At 33.0% G+C, this 21,785-nt stretch overlaps 1 protein-coding gene across 1 annotated transcript in view; it reads left to right on the top strand.

Moving 5' to 3' along the window:
- TECRL (trans-2,3-enoyl-CoA reductase like) overlaps window positions 1-21,785 on the top strand; it is a 116,578-nt gene that overhangs the window by 45,903 nt on the left and 48,890 nt on the right. Inside the window, exon 3 of the mRNA XM_032398024.1 lies at window positions 18,432-18,476. Coding sequence (XP_032253915.1) covers window positions 18,432-18,476 — 45 coding nt within the window. The remainder of the gene's footprint in view (window positions 1-18,431; window positions 18,477-21,785) is intronic.

The raw sequence follows: 21,785 nt of genomic DNA, 5'->3' as shown, positions 1-21,785 counted from the left end.
TTTTTCCATCTTTTTGTGTCTTCTTCAATTTCTTTCATGAGTGTTTTGTAGTTCCTAGTGTATAGATCCTTCACCTCTTTGGTTAGGTTTATTCCGAGGTATCTTATGGTTTTTGGTGCTATTGTAAATGGAATCGATTCTCTAATTTTCTCTTTCTACAGTTGCATTGTTAGTGTATAAGAAAGCAACTGATTTCTGTGCATTGATTTTGTATCCTGCCACATTACTGAATTGCTGTATGAGTTCTAGTAATTTGGGGGTGGAGTCTTTTGGGTTTTCCACATAAAGTATCATGTCATCTTAAAAGAGAGAGTTTGACTTCTTTGCCAATTTGAATACCTTTTATTTCTTTTTGTTGTCTGATTGCTGTTGCTAGGACTTCTAGTACTATGTTGAACAATAGTGGTCAGAGTGGGCATCCATGACGTGTTCCTGATCTTAAGGGAAAGGCTCTCTGCTTCTCCCCATTGAGGATGATATTTGCTGTGGGTTTTTCATAGATGGATTTTATGAACTTCAGGAATGTTCCCTCTATCCCTGTACTCTGAAGAGTTTTAATCAGGAAAGGATGATGTATTTTATCAAATACTTTTTAGGCATCAATCGAGAGGATCATATGTTTCTTCTCTCTCCTCTTATTAATGTGTTCTATTACATTGATTGATTTGCAAATGTTGAACCACACTTGCATCCCCAGGATAAATCCCACTTAATCGTGGTGGATGATCCTTTTAATGTATTGTTGGATCCTATTAGCTAGGATTTTGTTGAGAATTTTGGAATCCATATTCATCAGGGATATCGGTCTGAAATTCTCCTTTTTGATAGGGTCTTTTCCTGGTTTGAGGATTAAGGTAATGCTGGCTGAGCCTTCAGGATCTTAATTTTGAAACCCTAAAATTAACAAGTCAGGAAATGACAGATATTGGCGGGGATGCAGAAAAAGGGGAACCCTCCTACACTGTTGCTGGGAATGCAAGCTGGTGCAGTCACTCTGGAAAACAGTATGGAGGTTCCTCAAAAAGTTGAAAATAGAGCTAAGTTATGACCCAGCAATTGCACTATTGGGTATTTACCCCAAAAACACAAATGTAGAGATCTGAAGGGGTACGTGCACCCTGATGTTTATAGCATCAATGTCCACAATAGCCAAACTACGGAAAGAGCCAACATGTCCATCGACAGATGAATGGATAAAGAAGATGTGGTATATTTCTATACAATGGAATATTATGCAGCCATCAAAAGGAATGAAATCTTGCCATTTGCAACAACTGGATGGAACTGGAGGGTATTATGCTGAGCAAAATAAGTCAATCAGAGAAAGACATGTATCATATGACTTCACTGATATGAGGAATTCTTAATCTCAGGAAACAAACTGAGGGTTGCTGGAGTGGTGGGGGGTGGGAAGGATGGGGTGGCTGAGTGATAGACATTGGGGAGGGTATGTGCTATGGTGAGCACTGTGAATTGTGTAAGACTGTTGAATCACAGACCTGTACCTCTGAAACAAATACTACATTATATGTTAAAAAAAAAAAATGAAGAAGATAGCAGGAAGGGAAAAATGAAGAGGGGGAAATCAGAGGGGGAGATGAACCATGAGAGACTATGGACTCTGAGAAACAAACTGAGGGTTCTATAGGAGAGGGGGGTGGGGGGATGGGTTAACCTGGTGATGGGTATTAAAGAGGGCATGTACTGAATGGAAAAAAAAAATTTAGAGAGATTGATGATTAATTTGCTCTTAAGTGGCAAGTTGTGATTAAAAAAAAAGGAACTAAGGAATGTATCATCCACCAACATGATATTAAGAGCTGCATACGTTTTGAGGTAGTATTTTGAAAAGAAACTACTATCAAATCTATTCCATTATAGTATATATAGGTACTGAAATCACAAAGTGTAATAACATAATGTTCAAAACATGTTTTTTTATGGTATCTCATTAATGTTTTCTATTATGAAATTCTGCTAATGATATATAGAATAATACAATTTTGTTTTCTCTGTCATCTTAACTAAGTAAAAGGCCCTTGTTAAAAGTACTTCTCTTAACTTTCTTACTTAAGCCAATATTTTCTTTGTGGCTTCAGTTCAAATCATAGTATAAACCACTGGCACATATTAATGTACCAAGTATTGAAAATAGACTTCTCACTGTGACTACTGTAAAATACTGGTCAAATTTACATTGCTGTATACTTAATGTCATCAGCAACTCATATAAGTGTCAAAAATTCAATTTACCTATGTGATGTATTATTGTTTTCAGAATCTTAGGAGACTAAATTGTTAGGAAGGGATGTCCATTTTGCCAGTCAAGTTTCATGTAATACAACTGTCATAGCTAATAGAATTCTTAAAGTGCATGAGGTATGATCCTGTCTGTAAGTTGTTTCATCTCTCATTATGGCGCATTTAAACCTGTGAATTGCTGAGCAATGTCAGGGTTATTTTGATTCATCTTTAATGACATGCTGATATTCCCAAAGACAGATATTATTAAATAATTTTGTTTTATAATATCCAAAAGTCAAAATGGTTGGGATAGCAGTATTTGAACTTGAACAAGTGACTATATTATAGATTCACCAAATATTAGAAGAGATGTCTTATCTATAGCAAATGATTGATTTCAAATTTATATTTGAATATGTGACTGTGTGAGGAAATTTAAATTCAAAGAAAATAGATATATGAACAGTGAAATACCTGGACTGGTTATTATACTTTTTAAGGGAATGTTCTCAATAATACAAAACCAGAAAGCACAGAGTACTATGGCCACTGGTATGAAGTCAAAGATTATCTTGCAAACTTTAATGAAAAAGCAATGTTCTTTTTGTTGTTTTCTTTTTTTTTTTTTCTTTTCTTTTCTCTGTTTGTTTTTAATTTTTTTCTACGTTTTTGGTTAAATTTCAATCATTAGCAGGCTTATGGACATAATGTTTGGTGAGTAATATAAAAAAGCAAGGGAGCCTCTTAAGACATAGTCCTAACAGCATTAGTCCTCTCTTTCTGAGATTTTGTTCCTTAAGGAAATTTTCAGAAAGACATGGAATGCATCACAGGGAGATTCTATGTAAACAATCTAAAAACAAGAAAATGACCTTTTAAAAGCTTTATTAATGATACTTCATTATTACAAGAAGATCTCTAAAATAGGTTATTTGTTCTTATATATTTTGTCATCTATCTAGCTGAATAAAAATATCTTTCATTTTTCACATTTCATAAAATAAGTCATAGTCAAAGTTACTTAGATTTATTACAAATCTTTTGAAAATATAAATAATCTCATTGTTAAATTCAGAAGTGCTAAAATGTATCACAATAGTTTCTATAATCCCAAAAGATATTAATGTACAAATGTCTTTTGTTCTTTTCTATTTTTTTTTTTAAGATTTTATTTATTTATCTGAGCGAGAGGGAGAGCATGAGTCAGGGGAGAGGAAGAGGGAAAAGAGTCTCCCTGATGAGCAGGGAGCTCTACGCAGGGCTTGATCCCAGGACCCTGGGTTTATGACCTGAGCCGAAGGCAGATGCCTAACTGACTGAGCTACCTAGGTGACACACAAATGTCTCATTTTCATGTATGATTTTTTTTGTTTGATGTATATGTATTTTGTTGGCAAAGCATCAGATTCAATAAATGAGATTATTTTTGCAAGATAACAATAGCTTCACCTTACACTATAATAAAATAGTGAACATACAAGATAAATTTCCAAAAATACAAAAACTCACAAAGAATATTATTAACATCTTTACTAAAGGCTAGAGATACTTCTCTATGACTATATATGCAATTTCACATATCTTACACATTGTTCTCTAATAGCTTTTCCTATCAACATATTTTCTAGATATATTTTTTTGTAAATATATATTGATCATCACTGGAGATATACTTTTGCTTGGATGGTTGATAGACATTTTTTGAATACACATTCTAATTGTTCTATAATAAAGAAATATTATGCTTATTTACTCAAAAATGTTTGTTGAATGTTGAAAAATATTTATTAAACATTTAACATGTACCATGCATCAAGATACTGACCAGAACAATTCATGTTTGTGAACTTCTTTAGGTGTATTTGTAAAAATAATAACAGAAAAAAAAAAAACATACTATTATAAAAAAAGCTCATTTGAAATCCTAACATGTATTGCCAAATTTTCTCTCCTAGTTTATAAACTTAAAGGAGTACTTTAGAGTCTTTCCTTCCTGTCCTCAATGGCATTGGATATTAACAAGTTAATAAGTTTTGATAATTGATATGTGGAAAAAATCATTTAACATTAGATACCATTTATTGAGTCACTGGTGAATTATTTTTTTTCTTATTTGAGATTTTAATATATTTTTTTCTGGAAATTGTCTATTCATGCTCTTCACCCATATCTTTATCTACTTGGATGTTTTTGCTGTCTTAATAAAATAGAAGACCTTTATGAGTTAGTTTATAGGACATAGACACTTTTTCCCATTTTAGTTAGAAAAAAACATTTTTATAAATTCAAATTAATCAATTATTTTATGTTTTCTATTTTGTGTAGCCTATTTAGAAGTATTATTTTCATCTTCTAATCTTTAAAGATACTGATTTATGCTTTATTCTCGTACTTGTAAGTCATAGTTTTATTTTTCACATAACTTTAAAAAAATATCTGTAATTTATCCTGGTATGGGCGATAGAGTACCAAATTCTCACCATTTTAATTATATTTTACTTTTAGGACTTTAAATTCTAATCATATATTATTATTAGTGAATTTATATAGCTATTTTCTCTTTTTCATATTTATTTTTATTATTTTCTTCAGTTTTTTACAAAAAAATATCTAAATGCTTGGGAATTATTTCTATGTTACTTATTCGGTATCATGATTTCTCCGTTCTTTCATTGATAACTTTGGTTAGATAACTGCTTGATATCTCTTTCATGTATTGTTTAGGGTCCATAAGCTCAAATTACAAACATATTCAGGGACATGATATTTTGTATATATTATAATCCAAACATTTCTATATTATCATTATATTTCATTTTCCAGTAATTACCAAATCTAGCCCTGCATAGCACTCTCATCTTTCCACCAGTTACTTTAATGAGTACTAGTTCTTTATTGAAATTGGTTAGAGTAAAATATTTCTAGAATCAATCCACTTTGACAAAGCTTTTAGTCATAGTATCATTAAGTGATAATAAGGTGATATTATGTGCTATCTGTGTACTATGTACATTTTAATATATAGACCTCAGGGGTGCTTGTGTGTGTGTGTGTGTGTGTGTGTGTGTGTGTGTGTGTGTGATCATACACTAGGGAATTGTCATAAAATATATATGTAGTTAAAATATTTACCTTTTCTACTATAGAGCTGAGAAAGTATAGAGATGATCTAAAATTTGTTTTAAAAAAATAACAAATGCATTTATACGAAGAAAACAATATTTTTTGACTAACATTCTTTAGTGTAGAAAAACATTTTCAGAAACTCCAAGCAATATATTTAGAAATATTTTTTTTATTTTTTTGATTAACATGTCAAAACTCATTATAGCTTTATGTTCTTAACAAAAGATTATCTTAATTCCCTTTTACAGTATCTTTTGAGTCTAAAATCTTAATGTTAATAATTTCCAAGATGTACCTAAATAATGTGAAAAAGTCAAAGATTTAATGTAGGAAGAGTATTTTAGACATTTTTATAGTATCTTTTTGAGGTTGACCAAATGTTTATCAAGTGAAATCTATGTATTTTGTCAGAATCCACAGTATATCTTTATCTAGTTTACTTTCAAAATTTATGTCATAAAGTTCTCCCTCACATAAAATCTCCATACTATAAGATTCATGACATTTTAGTATAATACTATTCATTCTTTTTGTTTTGTACTTACATACCCAAACTTTCTCTATTTTCTTTGAGAGATCTAATAAATTTTGCCTATTAGATTTCCCCTTCATTTTAAGCCCTGGCATTACTTTGAAAATTCCATCTAAAATGATAATAATCCAATATGCTAGTCTCAAAACTACTTGCTTTCCCTGGAATTTTCACTTCCACTCTGCTTTAGCTACTTACTACTTGTCCACACCAAGTGATTTGACATTAGTTATCATTGAATTTTAATATTTGAAACTGAACAAATCACTTGTCCATATACCTTTCTAAACATCTCACTCTTTTGTTCTGGGACTCCCAGTTTCTGGAACTCAGAGAGATATAGTCTCTAGAACACTACCTTTCTTCTGATTTATCTTCTAGCTTAAATTCTATTTTGTACTTTATCTAAACTGAGCTCTTGTTGATCCATATCAGTTTCTAGCTTAAAACTATTCTGTACATTATCTAAACTGCTCTCTTACAGATTAATCCATATCAGACTCTTAGCTCCACTGGGCAATTGTCTCTCCAAATCCTTAGCAGATTTACTCCTTTAAGTCTTATTTTTTTTCTATATCTTCAAAAGCTTCCTAAAAATTCTTTCATCAAGAATTTCCCAACTTACATACCACTTATAGCAATACCATCAGTCTTCCTTTCTCCATCACTCAGAACTCACTTCAAAACACTTTGTCAGTATGCCAAAGACCTTTCTAAGGTCATCGGCAGTTTCCCTTTTGTTAGGGCAGTGGATCATTTCTAGTCATGTGTAACCTGAACTCTCAATTGCATTTGACTTGGTACACCACTCTGTTTGACTCCTTCTGTTTATTTGATTCTAACTCTGTCCACTTGATTCTAAGAGAGAGTTGTGTTTTTTTGTTGTTGTTGTTTGTTTGTTTGTTTGTTTGTTTTGTCTTCTCTCTGATCCCACATTCTCAGACTCTTTGCGGACTTTTTATCATTCTTTGGCTTCTTAAAACCTAGTATTTCCCAAGTTCTGTCTTCAACATTCTTCCATTTAATTCTACATACTTTCCCTCTTCTTGTGTGCTCTCAACAATTCCCATGGTTTAGAAATTAACACTAATGAATGAATGAAATTAAAACTGTCTCTTTCCCAGAACTTTCAACCATATAATAAACTGCCAATGTAGCTTCTCAATATATTGGGTTTTTGCAGACATCTCAGAGATTTATTAGAATTTTGACACACAAAGCTGTGGGAATAGATTCAATCTGGAAACATTCAACGTTTATTCCCATATTTCAAGAATTGGTGAAAACTGAAATGAAGTAGCTCTAGGGACAATATATAATGAATTTAGTTCATATTGAATTATTTTGCAATGTAAAAATGCCATTAAAATGCCCAGGGTTTATTAACACAGAAGATTTTAAACTTCTGAATTGTTTGTCTGCCTCTGCTGAAAGTGTTTTTTGATTTCTCAGTATTTGCCACAATCTGATAATGAGAAACCATATCCATCCTAGGCATTCTGTTTATATTTAAAGCTACTGTGTTTGAGAAATGGCAAGTTAATGTAAACTTGCTTAGCCTTAAAATAAATGAACTATCTCAATTATAAGAGCAGCTATGTGTGTATGTGCATAGGTATGTGTGACTGTGGAGGTATGTGTACATACAGCCATATGTATGTACATACATTTATTTATTTAATTAAAATCCTTGGATTGGGTGTTGAAATATAGTTTTCTGAAAGGAGTCTCTAACTATTAAATAATTGACTGATACTAAAGACGAATACCAATTCTGTACAATTGGTATATCTGAAATCAGCACATTACCTTCCTATAGCCAAAGTTCAAATCTTTGTAATTTTTCATGTAGATACCAATAATAGTCTTTTGGATACATTTTCTCACACATTGATTGGCTCTAGTATCTTACCCCTACTTATCTCTCAAGCATCAAGTTCAAGCTCCTCATGGCATATAGGTCTCATAATCTTCTCATACTCTATATGTATGTGTGTGTGTATGCTTCTTGGTGGCAACAAAGAAAAATCAATTTAATAGATAATTGAAGGGTAAGGTGGGGAATGTTTTCTTGGTATTGTTCCCAGATAACAACTGTATTTGACTATGAGATTATTCCTATTTGATTATTTACTTGCTATATTTATTTCTGTGACAATAATTAGTTCATATATGATTGATAAATAGGAGAATAATATTAGCCTAATGTGAAATTTACAATTATTTATACACATTTTTTTTTTCTGAGCATAGTATCATTTTGAAGGAACAGTAGTTAAATGCAGAGAACATAACATGAACCCATTACTTTGTAGATGAATAGATACTATATCACAATATCTATTTCTTACCTGGCTCAATTTGCCCATGTGCTCTGCCTTGGAAGTGTGGATTGTCTATTTGCCCTTTATCATTGTTATTTAGCTGTTGCAAATATTTCTTACACACAATTCTATCAACCTTTATTTTACTATATTAAAACAAGGTAAAGCCTCATATTTTCTGTCATTCATTTTTTTTCTTTTATTTAAAATACCTTTCAACTGCACTGGTATTTTTATTATAATTATTACTGGTTTCTCTTAGTGATCACAATACAGAGTTGTACAGATTTTAAATACTATGCCCCTAATTACTTTTCATAACCCATTATTTCAGAATATGATTTTGTAGAAGATATGCTCCAAGAATGCATATATTTGTTAGGAGAAAATCTTATATCTATACAAATGATTGAAAAGTTTTATGTTGCTTTGTTTTAAAATTAAAGTTGTTAACACATTTTAAATTAGTTCTTAGTAGTTTTGGGTACTTTGCAAACAGTATCTTCATTTAACACTCACAACATCCCTAATAGATACCTTTGTTATATTTAAAAAAAAAATTTTCTTTAACAGATGAGAAAAGTAAGATTCACAGAAGTAACTTGCCTAAAATAAATAAGACAGCTAGTAGATTATAGTACAAGGAGTAAAGTACAGACAGTGAATTTCTACAGACTTTGCAGTTAACTAGAAAAGAAACATTGGCTTTTTATGTAGAGAAAAGGATTTATTATGTAATAACTAATTTCACATTTGGTTAAATATGTATATATAACTTCTACCAGTTCTTCTTCAATAAGAGGCCGCATGTTCATTTAAATCTTATGAAATCACATTCCTCTATGCCAGGCAATCTTCTAATCATTGCATATACAATGGTAATAAAAATGATCGTGTCTGTCTGTCAAGGAGGTTGTACAACAATAAAGAAAAATGTATACTAAACATCTTTAAATGTACATAAAATAATTTTAGATAGGAAGATCAAAAACAGAGTAATGAAAAAAGTAACTGGGATATAGTACTGGGATCAGATAGCATCAGGGAGAATCTGTCTGTACAGGAATCATCCAGAAACTCAAATTTTGATACAGAAAATTGAATAGTTGAATAAAAGAGAGTTTAATGTTTGTTAGGTAGTGACACAGAGGGAGAGTAGTGCAAAGTAGTTAATCACTGATTAGGGTGTGTGACTGCAGCTATAGACCCTAGAATTGAGCCTAGAGAGGAATGAACCTGTGGGAAAAATAATAATAATAGTATGATAATTGTTGGAAAATACTTGAAGAATCAAATAATATTTTAGTTGGAAATAGTAGCTTAAGTAAGTAGGAAGTTGAGATGGTTGTGATGAAAAAGTAAGATGTTTGAAATCTGTGTTTAGGAGTGGTGAGCATAAGACTCTGGAAAAGAGTGAGAGAGTAGATAGAAAATCTGGATTTTTGTAGATTGAGGAACTAAAGGGCAGGAAATTAAAGTTATATTAAAATCACTAACAATGATGAATGAGTAGTGGTGGAGAGCATGTTCTGAGTTAAAGTCATGAATATTTTAAGTGGAAAGACCAGTCCACCAGAGACAGCAACAGGAATCAATTAAATTAGATAGTAAAATTTGATGATATGAAGTCCACAAGGAGAATGGAGAAAATGTTTTGGAAACAGCATTTAATAGCAAGGAGGATTCCTAACACATTTTCATGCCCATAATTGGAAGGATTTAGTGTGAAGAATAAACACTTAGTTGAAAATCAGTTTTCTATTAAAGGAAGAAGATGGAGGGACTTTTTTGAGTGAAAATTGATTGTTTAGAAGTTTTTGCTGTTGACAGACTATAAGTGCCCTCAAGTGCATTGGGGGAGTATTAGAAGGCATGGGAAGGTGGACAATCGGGTCTGATTAGCGGTTGTGCAAGGCAAAATTGGGAGAAGAGTCATTGTGATACTCTGGGAGACTTGACAGCTAATGGTGTCCAATGTAAATGGGAATACAGGCATGATGATCAATCCTGGTAATTTCTTAGAAGTATGGTGGGTAATTTGGTGAACAAACTGGTTATAAATTTAAGCCAGTGAGGATAAAGAAATAGTCTGGTTATACTCTGTGTGTTCTTCTCCCTGCCCCACATTATTCTGCTTTCTGCTTTGTTATTTAGTGTGAAATTGACTTGCTACTTTATGCTTCTTGCTTTCATGCTCTCTTTTATAAATCTGAATATTTTTATGCAGCTTTTAAATTTTCCATTTTTAGAACCATGTCTGTTTTCCTGCAGAAGCCTTGCTTTGTGATTGCTGATTATACAGCGTGATAGCGCTCTGTCTGTCTTATTTGAGCACTCCACAATAGCAAATTCTTTAGCAGATGCATTTTCTTTTCAAGGTCAGCAAAATTACATACATGGGTTGGTGGCTGGCTTTAGTGTTAAAACTTTTTGTTGTTGTTGGGATGAGATAGGAAATTGTTCTTTTATTTTTCAGATATAAACACTATCACTCATATCATATCTTACTGGCTTCCTTGATTCTTTTTTAGTTTGATCACTTAATTATGTAGGTGGCATTTATAAAACTTCAAATAAATGGTTTACAAGGAAAAGAATGGTCCATTTAGTTCTAGTGAAGTACTGTACTGAATGAATCATTTGTAACAAATAAAACAACTGATTCAACAATATTAAATCAGCAGCCAGTATTTTAGTACATAAGGAGTTTTATATATGTTTGGTGTTTATTTCTTATAAAAAAGGAAACAATTCATGTGTCTGCCCTTGCTTATAGGATTGTAGTGTTTGGAAAGACTATAGAAGTACTAATTAATAAAACAATATAACCAAAGAGATAATGCAAAGTACACAGGACATTCTGTCATAACATCATGTTTCCTACTTAGCATTTCATTACTTGGTTGATATCTCCTGTACTTTAATTTCATTTTGTACATATGAGAACTTTACATCAGAGCACATCCTTTGTCTCAAAGGAAAAGAGAGAGTTGTATACTTCAGATATTAGAACAAGGAATATATGTGGAAGTTATTAATAAGAAAAAGTTTGGCTTAATAGAAATATGTTTACTAATAAACTGTTCAAAATTTTTAAAAATAAATCTTTTGGGAAGCCTGGGTAGCTCAATCAGTTAAGTGTCTGACCCATGATTTTTGCTCACGTCATGATCTCAGGGTCATAAGTTCGAGTCCCACATCAGGCTCTGCTCTGGGTGTGAAGCCTGCTTAAGATTCTCTCTCTCTCTCCCTCCTCCTCCTTTTCTAATAAATAAATAAATAAATAAACAAACAAAAATCTTTTTATCAAAATCTGAAATTGATCAATATTTCTACATTCTTCTTAAATAATCCAAGTTATGTATTTATTTTTTAATTTATTTGACAGAGAGAGACACAGTGAGAGAGGGGACACAAGCAAGGGGAGTGGGAGAGGGAGAAGCAGGCTTCCTGCCAAGCAGGGAGCCCGATGTTTGGCTCGATCCCAGGACCCTGGGATCATGACCTGAGCTAAAGGCAGACGCTTAACGACTGAGCCACCCAGGCGCCCCGTTAATCCAAGTTATTTAGAATACTTTAAGTACAAAGAATGCTTTCCATTTTTTTTGAGTGCTTTCCATTTTGTATGTTATTGTTGTCCAGTATTTTGTTTCTATATATGTATATACATTATTACTATTATCTATATTATTCTATATACATGAATTATATAGGTATTCAGCTATTTTATATAGAAGTGTCCACATATATGCCAGTTCCTTTGCTCAATATTGTTTAGTTTATCTTATCTCTTAGTCCTAGAATTAACTTATTTTTCTAAAAGTTGATCCTTTAGATGTTCATCTACTAACAGGCAGAAAGGGTCTACTGAGTGTGAGATTTCTCACTCCAGTAATGTCCTTATGTTTTCTTTAAAAGGTACTCCATTTAGAAGCCATTTGTCCATTACCTTTTATTGTTGCCATTTAGAAAATCCGCTATCAGTTTAATTGCCATACATGAAAATTTGAAAAATGTGAAAGTATGTAAAGATAATAACAGACTCTAGATGAAGTTATCTGCCTCCAGAGATTATTTACTTTTGCTTCCTTGGGCAGAAGAGCTGGACTGTGGAGATTACAGATCACTTGAATCCAAACAGGGATTGAGATGATTCAAAATTCAGCTTCATTTCCTGTAGGAACTGGTTATTTCTGATTTGCCCTAATTACACAATGCCAATTGGAATATTGGGCTTTTACCAGAGCTTCTACTTCTCAACTGGGGATACAGTTTATTCTTCTGTTTCCTTAGGCTTGTGAGTTTGTGGAAAGTCCTGCTCAGCTGTTTCTTCCAATACAAGCTGATATCCCTAGGGGAATGTGTCTCCAGTTGCTGGACTCAGCTTTCTTGGTTTTCTGTTCTCCCAGAGCTCAGTGTCATAATTCTTCATTTTTTCTAATTACTCTGTGGAGAACTTGAGAAAATATTTTGCCATTCTTTTCTAGTTGTCCTCAATAGGATGTATGGGGAGGAATATATAGTGTACCGTTGTAATTAATATTTTTTTTTTCTTATGCTTGCATATGCCTAATATATTGTTCACTTTTAGCCCCTATTTCTTTTAAATTGCTTTCATATTTTCTTGAACCTTTCATGTTTCTACTTTCTGAGTAATTTCCTCTTGTCCATTTTCCAACTAACTAATTCTCTCTTCTGCCTGGTCTAATTGCCTGTATTATCATCCTGTTATTTTTTTATTATTAAAAATAAGTTGATGATAAATTTCTATAAATTTTATTCAGTCTTTTGTCAAAAAGCCTCTGTGTATATAAACAAGGATAAATTAAACAAATACAAATAATATTATATATTATGTTATATATTATAATAATTATATACACATACAATTTACTTTTTCTTTCAAAGGGGTTATTAGAAATAACAGTTGATACACTTTAGTTTATAATGGTATGTTTTCTTGGAGTGCCTGGCTGCCTCAGTTAGTACAACATGTGACTTGATCTCAGGGCTGTAAGTTCAAGCCCCACGTTGAGCATAGAGATTATTTAAAAAAAAAAAAAAATGCTACATTTTCTTGAGTCTTATTATCTAAAGTTTTTTTTTAACAGGTGTCATTGTTATTTTTCAGAACATTTAGAACCTATTTCCTATCTTGTAGCTATCAATTATTTGGAAAATAAGCCTTCTTTGTTTCTAACTCTCTGGAACTGTCATCTCCAAGATTAGCTTTAATTGCCACATTTGTATCTAGTGGCAGGTCACAGTAAACAGTCCAGACAAATTTGCTTATTTTCATCTACATCCAGTTCTGGAGTATTGAGGAATTAAACTGAGCCATGTAGAAGCTTGTAGAACTTCATCTTTCTTCCATTAACCTCTTGAACAGAGCCAGCTCTGCATAGCATACTTCTTAGGTCTATATTCTGTTTCTATTTATTCTTTATCTTATCTCACAACACCAGCCACAAAGAACCCAGGATGTAAACAACAAAAATTGATCACCATTTCATTTATTCCTAGAAGTCTCTATGGTTCAATATGGAGGCTCCATCACATTTATTAACTTTCTTTAATCCTTAACTGCTCTCAGAACTTATCCTTCCTACTGGGATTGGTGAAATCAAGGAAAAGGTAGGAGTAAAGGGCAAGTTTTACCAAGGGTCATAAGTGAGGGCATAAGTGTTCTGGGATTCATGGATTTCAAAACTTTTTGACTATGAATAAGAAATTATTATAGTTCTTATAAAAATAAAATGTACTTATACAATTTAAACTATTGAACAAAAGTTCAAGAAACAGTCCTTAACCTATCTAGAATTTATTGCAATACATTGCATCCAGTGTCATGATGATACATCTCTACTTATTCTACTCTACACTATTCTGTTCTATTCCTTTAAGTAATGCTAAGAATAATACACTAATTCCATTTTTCAATTTATTAATGGCTCACAACCAACAGTTTGGAAAATAACTTATTAAAATAAATATATTTGAATTACCTATTGAAGTACATATATATTGAATTACATATATTACCCATTTAGGATGTTATCCCTTGGGGCGCCTGGGTGGCTCAGTTAGTTAAGAATCTGCCTTTGGCTCAGGTCATGATCTCAGGGTCCTGGCATCAAGCCCCACATCAGGCTCCCTGCTCAACGAGGAGTCTGCTTCTCCCTCTGGTCCTCTCCCTGCTCATGCTCTCTCTTTCAGATAAATAAATAAAACTAAACTAGACTAAGCTAAATTAAAATAAAATAGAATGTTATCCTTTAGTGATATAAACACTTTTAATTATCAAGAAAATAACTGTAAGTCATGGTTAGAATATGAAAAAAGTTGCACAAATCAAGCTCAATATCTTTATAAATTCGGAGACTGGCAGATGCATTAGATCTCCTATGTATTTATAATTCATCTGCAAGCCAGTTATCTAACTTCAATGTACTCCACAATATAAATAATCTTTTAGACTATTCTTCCATGCTAAAAATCCTTATGCAACTTATGTTCTTTATCATTTATACTGTCTTTTTTCTGCCATTCTTCAAACCTATTCTACCTCCCCACAACAAGCACAGAACATTTCAGCAAATGAATTCTTTGCTCTTTGAAAAGGTGACTGAAACTAATCTAAAGGCTTATATAGGCAGTTAATAACTGTTTTTCGCTAGGACACAGTGTTAAAAGGTCACAACCTATAAATGCCAAGTTTATTCCATAAGTAGATCTATGTTGACAGAGTTAGAAGGCCATGGATTTCCCAAAAAGTGTTTAGAGCTTCTAATTTCTCTAATGTATTAGTGTGGGTTCAGCCAGTATTCAGTCATCTAGTTCATAGACAGTTTTATCAGCTTAGAATGATAGTTTTTTATTTCCACAATAGGCGGCATCACAAAGTGCTGTTGAAAGCAGTATCTCATGTGAATATTATTTAAATGGACAGAAATTGGCAGCTTTAATGTACACCCATCGTAGGTGCTCAATGACTATCTGTTCAATATAAATGGATTCCCATTCTGATTGTAATTTCTCCAATACCCATATTTGAAACTCAATTAAAACTTTAGAAGCCTCTGTTGTATGCATTTGCATCATATCTTCTTTGGCAGCAGATTTTCATTATGAGTAATACAAGTAATTATTTTAAAATATCTTTCAGCAAATAATGTTAACATACATTCCAGAACAACCAATGGCTATATAAATAATAAGAATTTTATTAGTAAATACAAAAACAAAACAAAAAAGTGTCTTTACCTGCATATTCTCTAATTTAAAAAATCAAATGTCGAAGTTAAATTTTGTGTCTGCTCATTTGTCATGCTGTTACTAAATTTTGTTTAAATATAATCCTAAATAGTTTTAAACTTGTGATTACAATTTTTGACTTATGAGTTATTTGTCCATGATAATGTGCATGTATAAGTTCTCTTTTTGCAATAAATTTAGAGAGAATTTATTGCAATAGTCTACTTATGTCTTATTATCATCATTCTTACTACCACTTTAAAAAGTAGTGTTTTGAAAACAAAAGAGCAATGCAGTATGTTTCTTTGACAGTACTCTTAATTTATTATAAATCAAGTTAATTTGCTTAATACTGGATATCAAAGTTAAAAATTAAATTTTCAATAGAAACTTTAAAATAATAACATAGAATTCATTTTAAGAGAAAATAATTTTTTTTTAATTTTATTATGTTATGTTAGTCACCATACAATACATTATTGGTTTTTGATGTGGTGATCCACGATCCATTGTTTTCGTATAACACCCAGTGCTCCATGCAGTACATGCCCTCCTTAATACCCATCACCAGGCTAACCAATCCCCCCTCACCCCTCCCCTCTAAAACCCTGTTTGTTTCTCAGAGTCCATAGTCTTTCATGGTTCATCTCTTCCTCCAATTCCCCCCAGCCATTTTTCCCTTCCTTCTCCTAATGTCCTCCATGCTATTCCTTATGTTCCACAAATAAGTGAAACCATATGATAATTGACTTTCTCTGCTTGACTTATTTCACTTAGCATAATCTCCTCCAGTCCCATGCATGTTGATGTAAAAGTTGGGTATTCATGCTTTCTGATGGCTGAGTAATATTCCATTGTATATATGGACCATATCTTCTTTATCCATTCATCTGTTGAAGGGCATCTCGGCTCTTTCCACAGTTTGGCTATTGCGGACATTGCTGCTATGAACATTGGGGTGCATATGACCCTTCTTTTCACTACATCTGTGTCTTTGGGGTAAATACCCAGTAGTGCAATTGCTGGGTCATACGGTAACTCTATTTTGTGAACCAATTTTTCTATTATGGCTGTATATGGTAAATGCATTTTGATTTCCTTATCCAGGTAGAATTCTTTAGTAAACTATGTATTTATTCCTAATGGTAGTATAAGGGAAAGATACTAAAGTGATGGTCTGCTATGATCAATAGGCTTATAATTATTAAAAGTCAATAATACATATTATTCCAATATGAATTGTGTGCTTTACTCCTGGTAAAGAAAATAATCCACTTTCAGGTGTCAATATTAAAAAAAATAATAATAAGATCAATGTTCTTTGGTTTTAAATGAAGATGGTTAAGCATTTTATTGAAAAATAACTTACATAAAGTGCACAAGTCCTATGTCATATACCTTGGTACATGTCCACAGATTGAACACATATATGTAGCCAGACCCCAGATTAAAAAACAGAAAATTACCACCCTAAAGCTCTCATCATAACTATCAACCACTGCTCATCAGCACACTGCCAAGATCTATCTCCATTTATGACACTGGATAAGTACTTTATCCACTTCCTAAGATCGAATCTGTCTTCCAACAGAAACTATTAGATTACTTGGGGTAGGGAGGGAAATGTCTATTCAGGTATTCTGCCCATTTTTTAATCAGATTTTTCATTTGTTTTATTTAAATTACAGTTAACATACAGTGTAATATTGGTTTCAGGTGTACAATTTAGTGATTCAATGCTTACATACAACACCTGTTACTCATCACAAGTGCACTCTTAATCCCCATCACCTATTTAACCAATCCCTTCACCCACCTCCCCTCTGGTAACCATTGGTTTTTTCTCTGTAGTTTAGAGTCTGTTCTTGGTTTGCCTCTTCCTCTTTTTCCCCTATGATAGTTTGTTTTGTTTCTTAAATTCCACATAGGAGTGAAATGATATGGTATTTGTCTTTCTCTGACTATTTCACTTAATGTGCTACACTTTAGCTCCAACCACATTATTGCAAACAGCAAGATTTCATTCTTTTTTGTGGCTGAGTAATATTCCATTGTGCATATATACTACTTCTTCCTTATTTATTCATCAGTTAAAGACACTTGGGCTGTTCCCATAATTTGGCTATTGTAGATAATGCTGCTATAACATTGAAGTGCATGTATCCCTTTGAGTTAGTATTTTTGTATTCTTTGGTAAATACCTAGTAGTGCAATTGCTGGATCATAGGGTTAAAGACCTAAATGTGAGATCCGAAACCATAAAAATCCTAGAGAAGAACACAGGCAGTAACATCTTTGACATTGACCATAGTACCTTCTTACTAGATATGTCTCCTGACGCAAAGGAAACAAAAGCAAAAATGAACTGTTGGGACTTCATCAAGATACGAAGCTTCTGAACAGCAAAGGAAACAATCAACAAAACTAAAAGGCAGTCTTCAGAATGGGAGAAAATATTTGCAAATGATAATTTCTGGTAAAGGGTTAGTATCCAAAATATATAAAGAACTTATAAAACTCAACACCCAAAAAATGACTAATCCAATTAAAAATGGACAGAAGATGTGAATAGACATTTTTCCAAAGAAGACATCCAGATGGCCCACAAACACATGAAAAGATGCTCAACATCACTCATCATCAGGGAAATACAAATCAAAACTACAATGAGATATCACCTGATACCAGTCAGAATGGCTAGAATTCACAAGACAAGAAACAATAGGTGTTGGTGAGGTTGTAGAGAAAGGAGAACCCTCTTACACTGTTGGGAATGCAAAGTGGTGCAGTCACTCTGGAAAACAGTATGGAGGCTCCTCAAAGAGTTTAAAATAGAATTACTTTATGATCCAGCAATTGAACTACTAGGAATCTACCCGAAGAAACTATTAGATTTTAAAATGTGTGTATACTTGTGCTGACAATTAAATGCTTTATTTTTCATGGAATAGGTCCAAAGTGGTATCCTTCCCGAGTTGGCCTGCAGCTAGAACAAGGTAAGAATAAATTTTCACTGATCTATTTATTTAATTTGGAATCCCTTTTCTTTCATCAATAGTTAATATTTATTTATCACTTACTAAATGGCAAACATTATAGTAAGTGGTCTAGATCAGTTATGTCGGTTGATTCTCCCCATAAGCTAGTGCTTCACTTTTTGCATGAGGAATTCTAGTCTAAAGATAATTTTCACACATCCACTGTCATGTGCATTGGAGGCAGGATCTGAACTAACATCTTTCTGTTTCTAAAAGTTTTACTGCTTTATTCTCTTATTCTACTATCACCTAATATGTTCTCAGGGATACAGCTCAATATTTTTTTTTCTTTCTTCCCTCCTTCCTTCCTTCCCTCCTTCCTTCCCCCCTTCCTTCTTTCCTTCCTTCTTTCCTTTCTTTCCCTCCCTCTCTTCCTTCCTTCCTTCCTTCCTTCCTTTCTTTTTTTCTTCTTTCTTTCTTCTTTCTTTCTTCTTTCTTTCTTTCTCTTTCTTTCTTCTTTTCTGTTTAAAGCAGAATAAATGAGCTAAGGAGGGGAGAAATGAATGAATTTTAGGGAAAATATAATATCCAGGATTAAGTCTGAAATTTCTCAAACTGTCAAATCCTATTCTTCATTCAAAAAATTTATAAATAGATACACTTAAAAGTTACTCCTGTTAATAATCATTGTCACTAATATTACATCAACTTGACCTTAAATTTGGACTTGTTAAATAAGAGCTGTGGGTAGAATATAAATTTTGGAAGAATACTCAAAGTCAATAATAGTAAATCTACAAGAGGAATCTATTAAGGAATTTCAATCTCTAAATTTTTCCATAGAGTGGTGAACTGCCCTTTTTTTTTTTTTTTCCTGGTACTTTTGCTAATATTCAAGCCATCCCTTCTCAGATATTACCTTTACTTAAGGACAAATGATTTCCTTGCATGTCTCTAAGGTGTTTTGTTTGTTTTCATTGTTTCTTAGACATTCCAGGTTTCTCTGAGACCTCTATGCTGAAAAAATAAGAATCCATGATATTCTTGGAAGTCATACTTTCTTAATTATTTCAAATTCTTCCAAGCTCAAATGTTCAAGAAAAATTCCTATCTGGCTAGAGTTTAAAAGAGAAGACTCACTCTCTTGTTTATTTTTGCCTCTTTAGGGCCTTGTATATGCCAACCATATAAATGCCTTTCAACACATGGATGCTCAAATAACATAAAATTATATAGTGGTATTGTTTTCTGAACTTGACTCTTATATAATGAAGACTTTAGAATGCCACAGGCATCAATATAAAATATAATTCAATTTGAAGAACACTACAAGGGGAAACGGAATTTCTGTTAGTTCAACCTTCCTGGTGAATGTGACTTTTTACTTTCTCCTCACATATATTTATTTGGTTTCCCTTCACATACATTTACAGGGTATGATCTGAATGAAATATAGCCACTGAGTGCCCTTGAATAAGAATGTGATGACTTATTTGAAAAAAAAAAAAAAAAAAGACTCAATTATTTTAGCGAGCTAAGCAGGATGTGGTACAAAGAGGTTGTTTGGAGTAAAACAGAATTTTAAAACCTGACTCTTCTGCTTACATATCTAGAGGGGCTTCTTTCGTAAAGTGGAGCTAATAAAGAACTTAACCCATGATTTGGTTTTTGTTTTATAAGTGTTAAATAAGATCATGTTTATAAAGCACTATAATTACTGACACATGGTAGATGCTTCATCTATCAGTTATAACTGATGTTATAACTATTCATATTAAGAAAAGTTAACACTGAAACAAATCAAGGCCTAAATATTTACATATATTTCCTGCCAGAATGCTTATACTATGAGCAATGACATCATGCAGATTTAGTCTTCTACATTTTCTTCACACAAAGGACATCAGTAAAACATAAAGAAAATAGCAAACATTGATAATCATGGGCAAATTAACAAACTTTTTTTTTTTTTTTTTTTTTAGCTCAGTGGTTGTGCTGAGCTGAGCTAGACTTAGCCTTACTTGGGTGGGTCCACTCAAGTAGCTGCAGTCAGCTGGTGGGTTTTTAGTGACTGGCTGGTCTAGGATGGCCATGACTGTAGCCAATCCTCTCTACTCTTTGTGGTTTCTCATGTTTCAGCAGAATATTTGGGGCTTGTTCTCATGGTGGATTCAGGGATTCAAACAAATGAGCACAAGCACTTAAGATTTCTTAAGGCCCTTGGGTGCCTGGGTGTCTCAGTCATTAAGCGTCTGCCTTTGGCTCAGGTCATGATCCCAGGGTCCTGGGATCGAGTCCCACATCGGGCTCCCTCCTCGAGGGGAGGCCTGCTTCTCCCTCTCCCACTCTCACTGCTTGTGTTCCTGCTCTCGCTATCTCTGTCTCTGTCAAATAAATAAATAAAATCTTAAAAAAAAAAAAAAAAAAAAAAAAAAAAAAAAAAAGATTTCTTAAGGCCCAGGCTTGGAAGTATCATATCTCTTGCCCTACATTCTGTTAGCTAAAGTGAATGACTAGGCTAACCCATATTCAAGGGCACAGGGAAATAGGCACTGACTCTTATAAGAGGTACTAAAAGTCATATTGTAAATGGTGTGGATATGGGAATGGTAAAGAACTGAAGTCACAATTGTAATACATCTGTCATAGAAACTGGTAACTAAAATGTGTTCTCTCCTCCTACCTCGATTAATATACTTAATAATGTTCTGGAAGCACAGGGTTGAATTTCTAATGCTTAAAATCATTGGATTTCTAAAATGGAAAGGTGAAGCATGGATAGACTTGTCCTTTCCTTCCCAGCCCTGGCTCTAATCATCCATAGCACTTATAAAAGGGCCTTGACAAACACCTAGGTACATACCCTAGTGTCTGGCACAATTTTGGGGAAGAAATACCCAAGAAAGAAGATTTGTTTAAATTAATTTGGACAGAAAATTCACAGGCCTTAAGTGGCTGAAGCCTGATATCCATGGAATTGGCTCTTGTTTTAGGAATATATTCTTGGCCCTACCCATTCCTCTCCCTTTGGAAAAGGACATAGACATAGAAAGCCAAGGACAGGGTTCCCTGATTACTGAGTCTGAGTGGTATGATTAATGATATGTCTGGATTCTTTCAGTTCCTTCTATGCAAATCTCATATTGATGGGGTCACATTTTAAAATATGCCAATGGTCTGCTCCTTGAAGTCATCAAAAGTAATAGAGGAGTAGAAACTAATCCCCTCTCCAAAGATGTCAATAGATGTATGTTGGGAAGATGTTTACAGTACTTCAAGTGGTACAAATATCTTAGATTATTTTGTCCTTATTAACATTTCTTATTG

Source organism: Phoca vitulina, unplaced genomic scaffold, assembly GCF_004348235.1.
Source record: "Phoca vitulina isolate PV1807 unplaced genomic scaffold, GSC_HSeal_1.0 scaffold3, whole genome shotgun sequence".
Lineage (NCBI taxonomy): Eukaryota > Metazoa > Chordata > Mammalia > Carnivora > Phocidae > Phoca > Phoca vitulina.
Note: the sequence above shows the minus strand (reverse complement) of the source record. Positions and strands in the feature narration are given on the sequence as shown.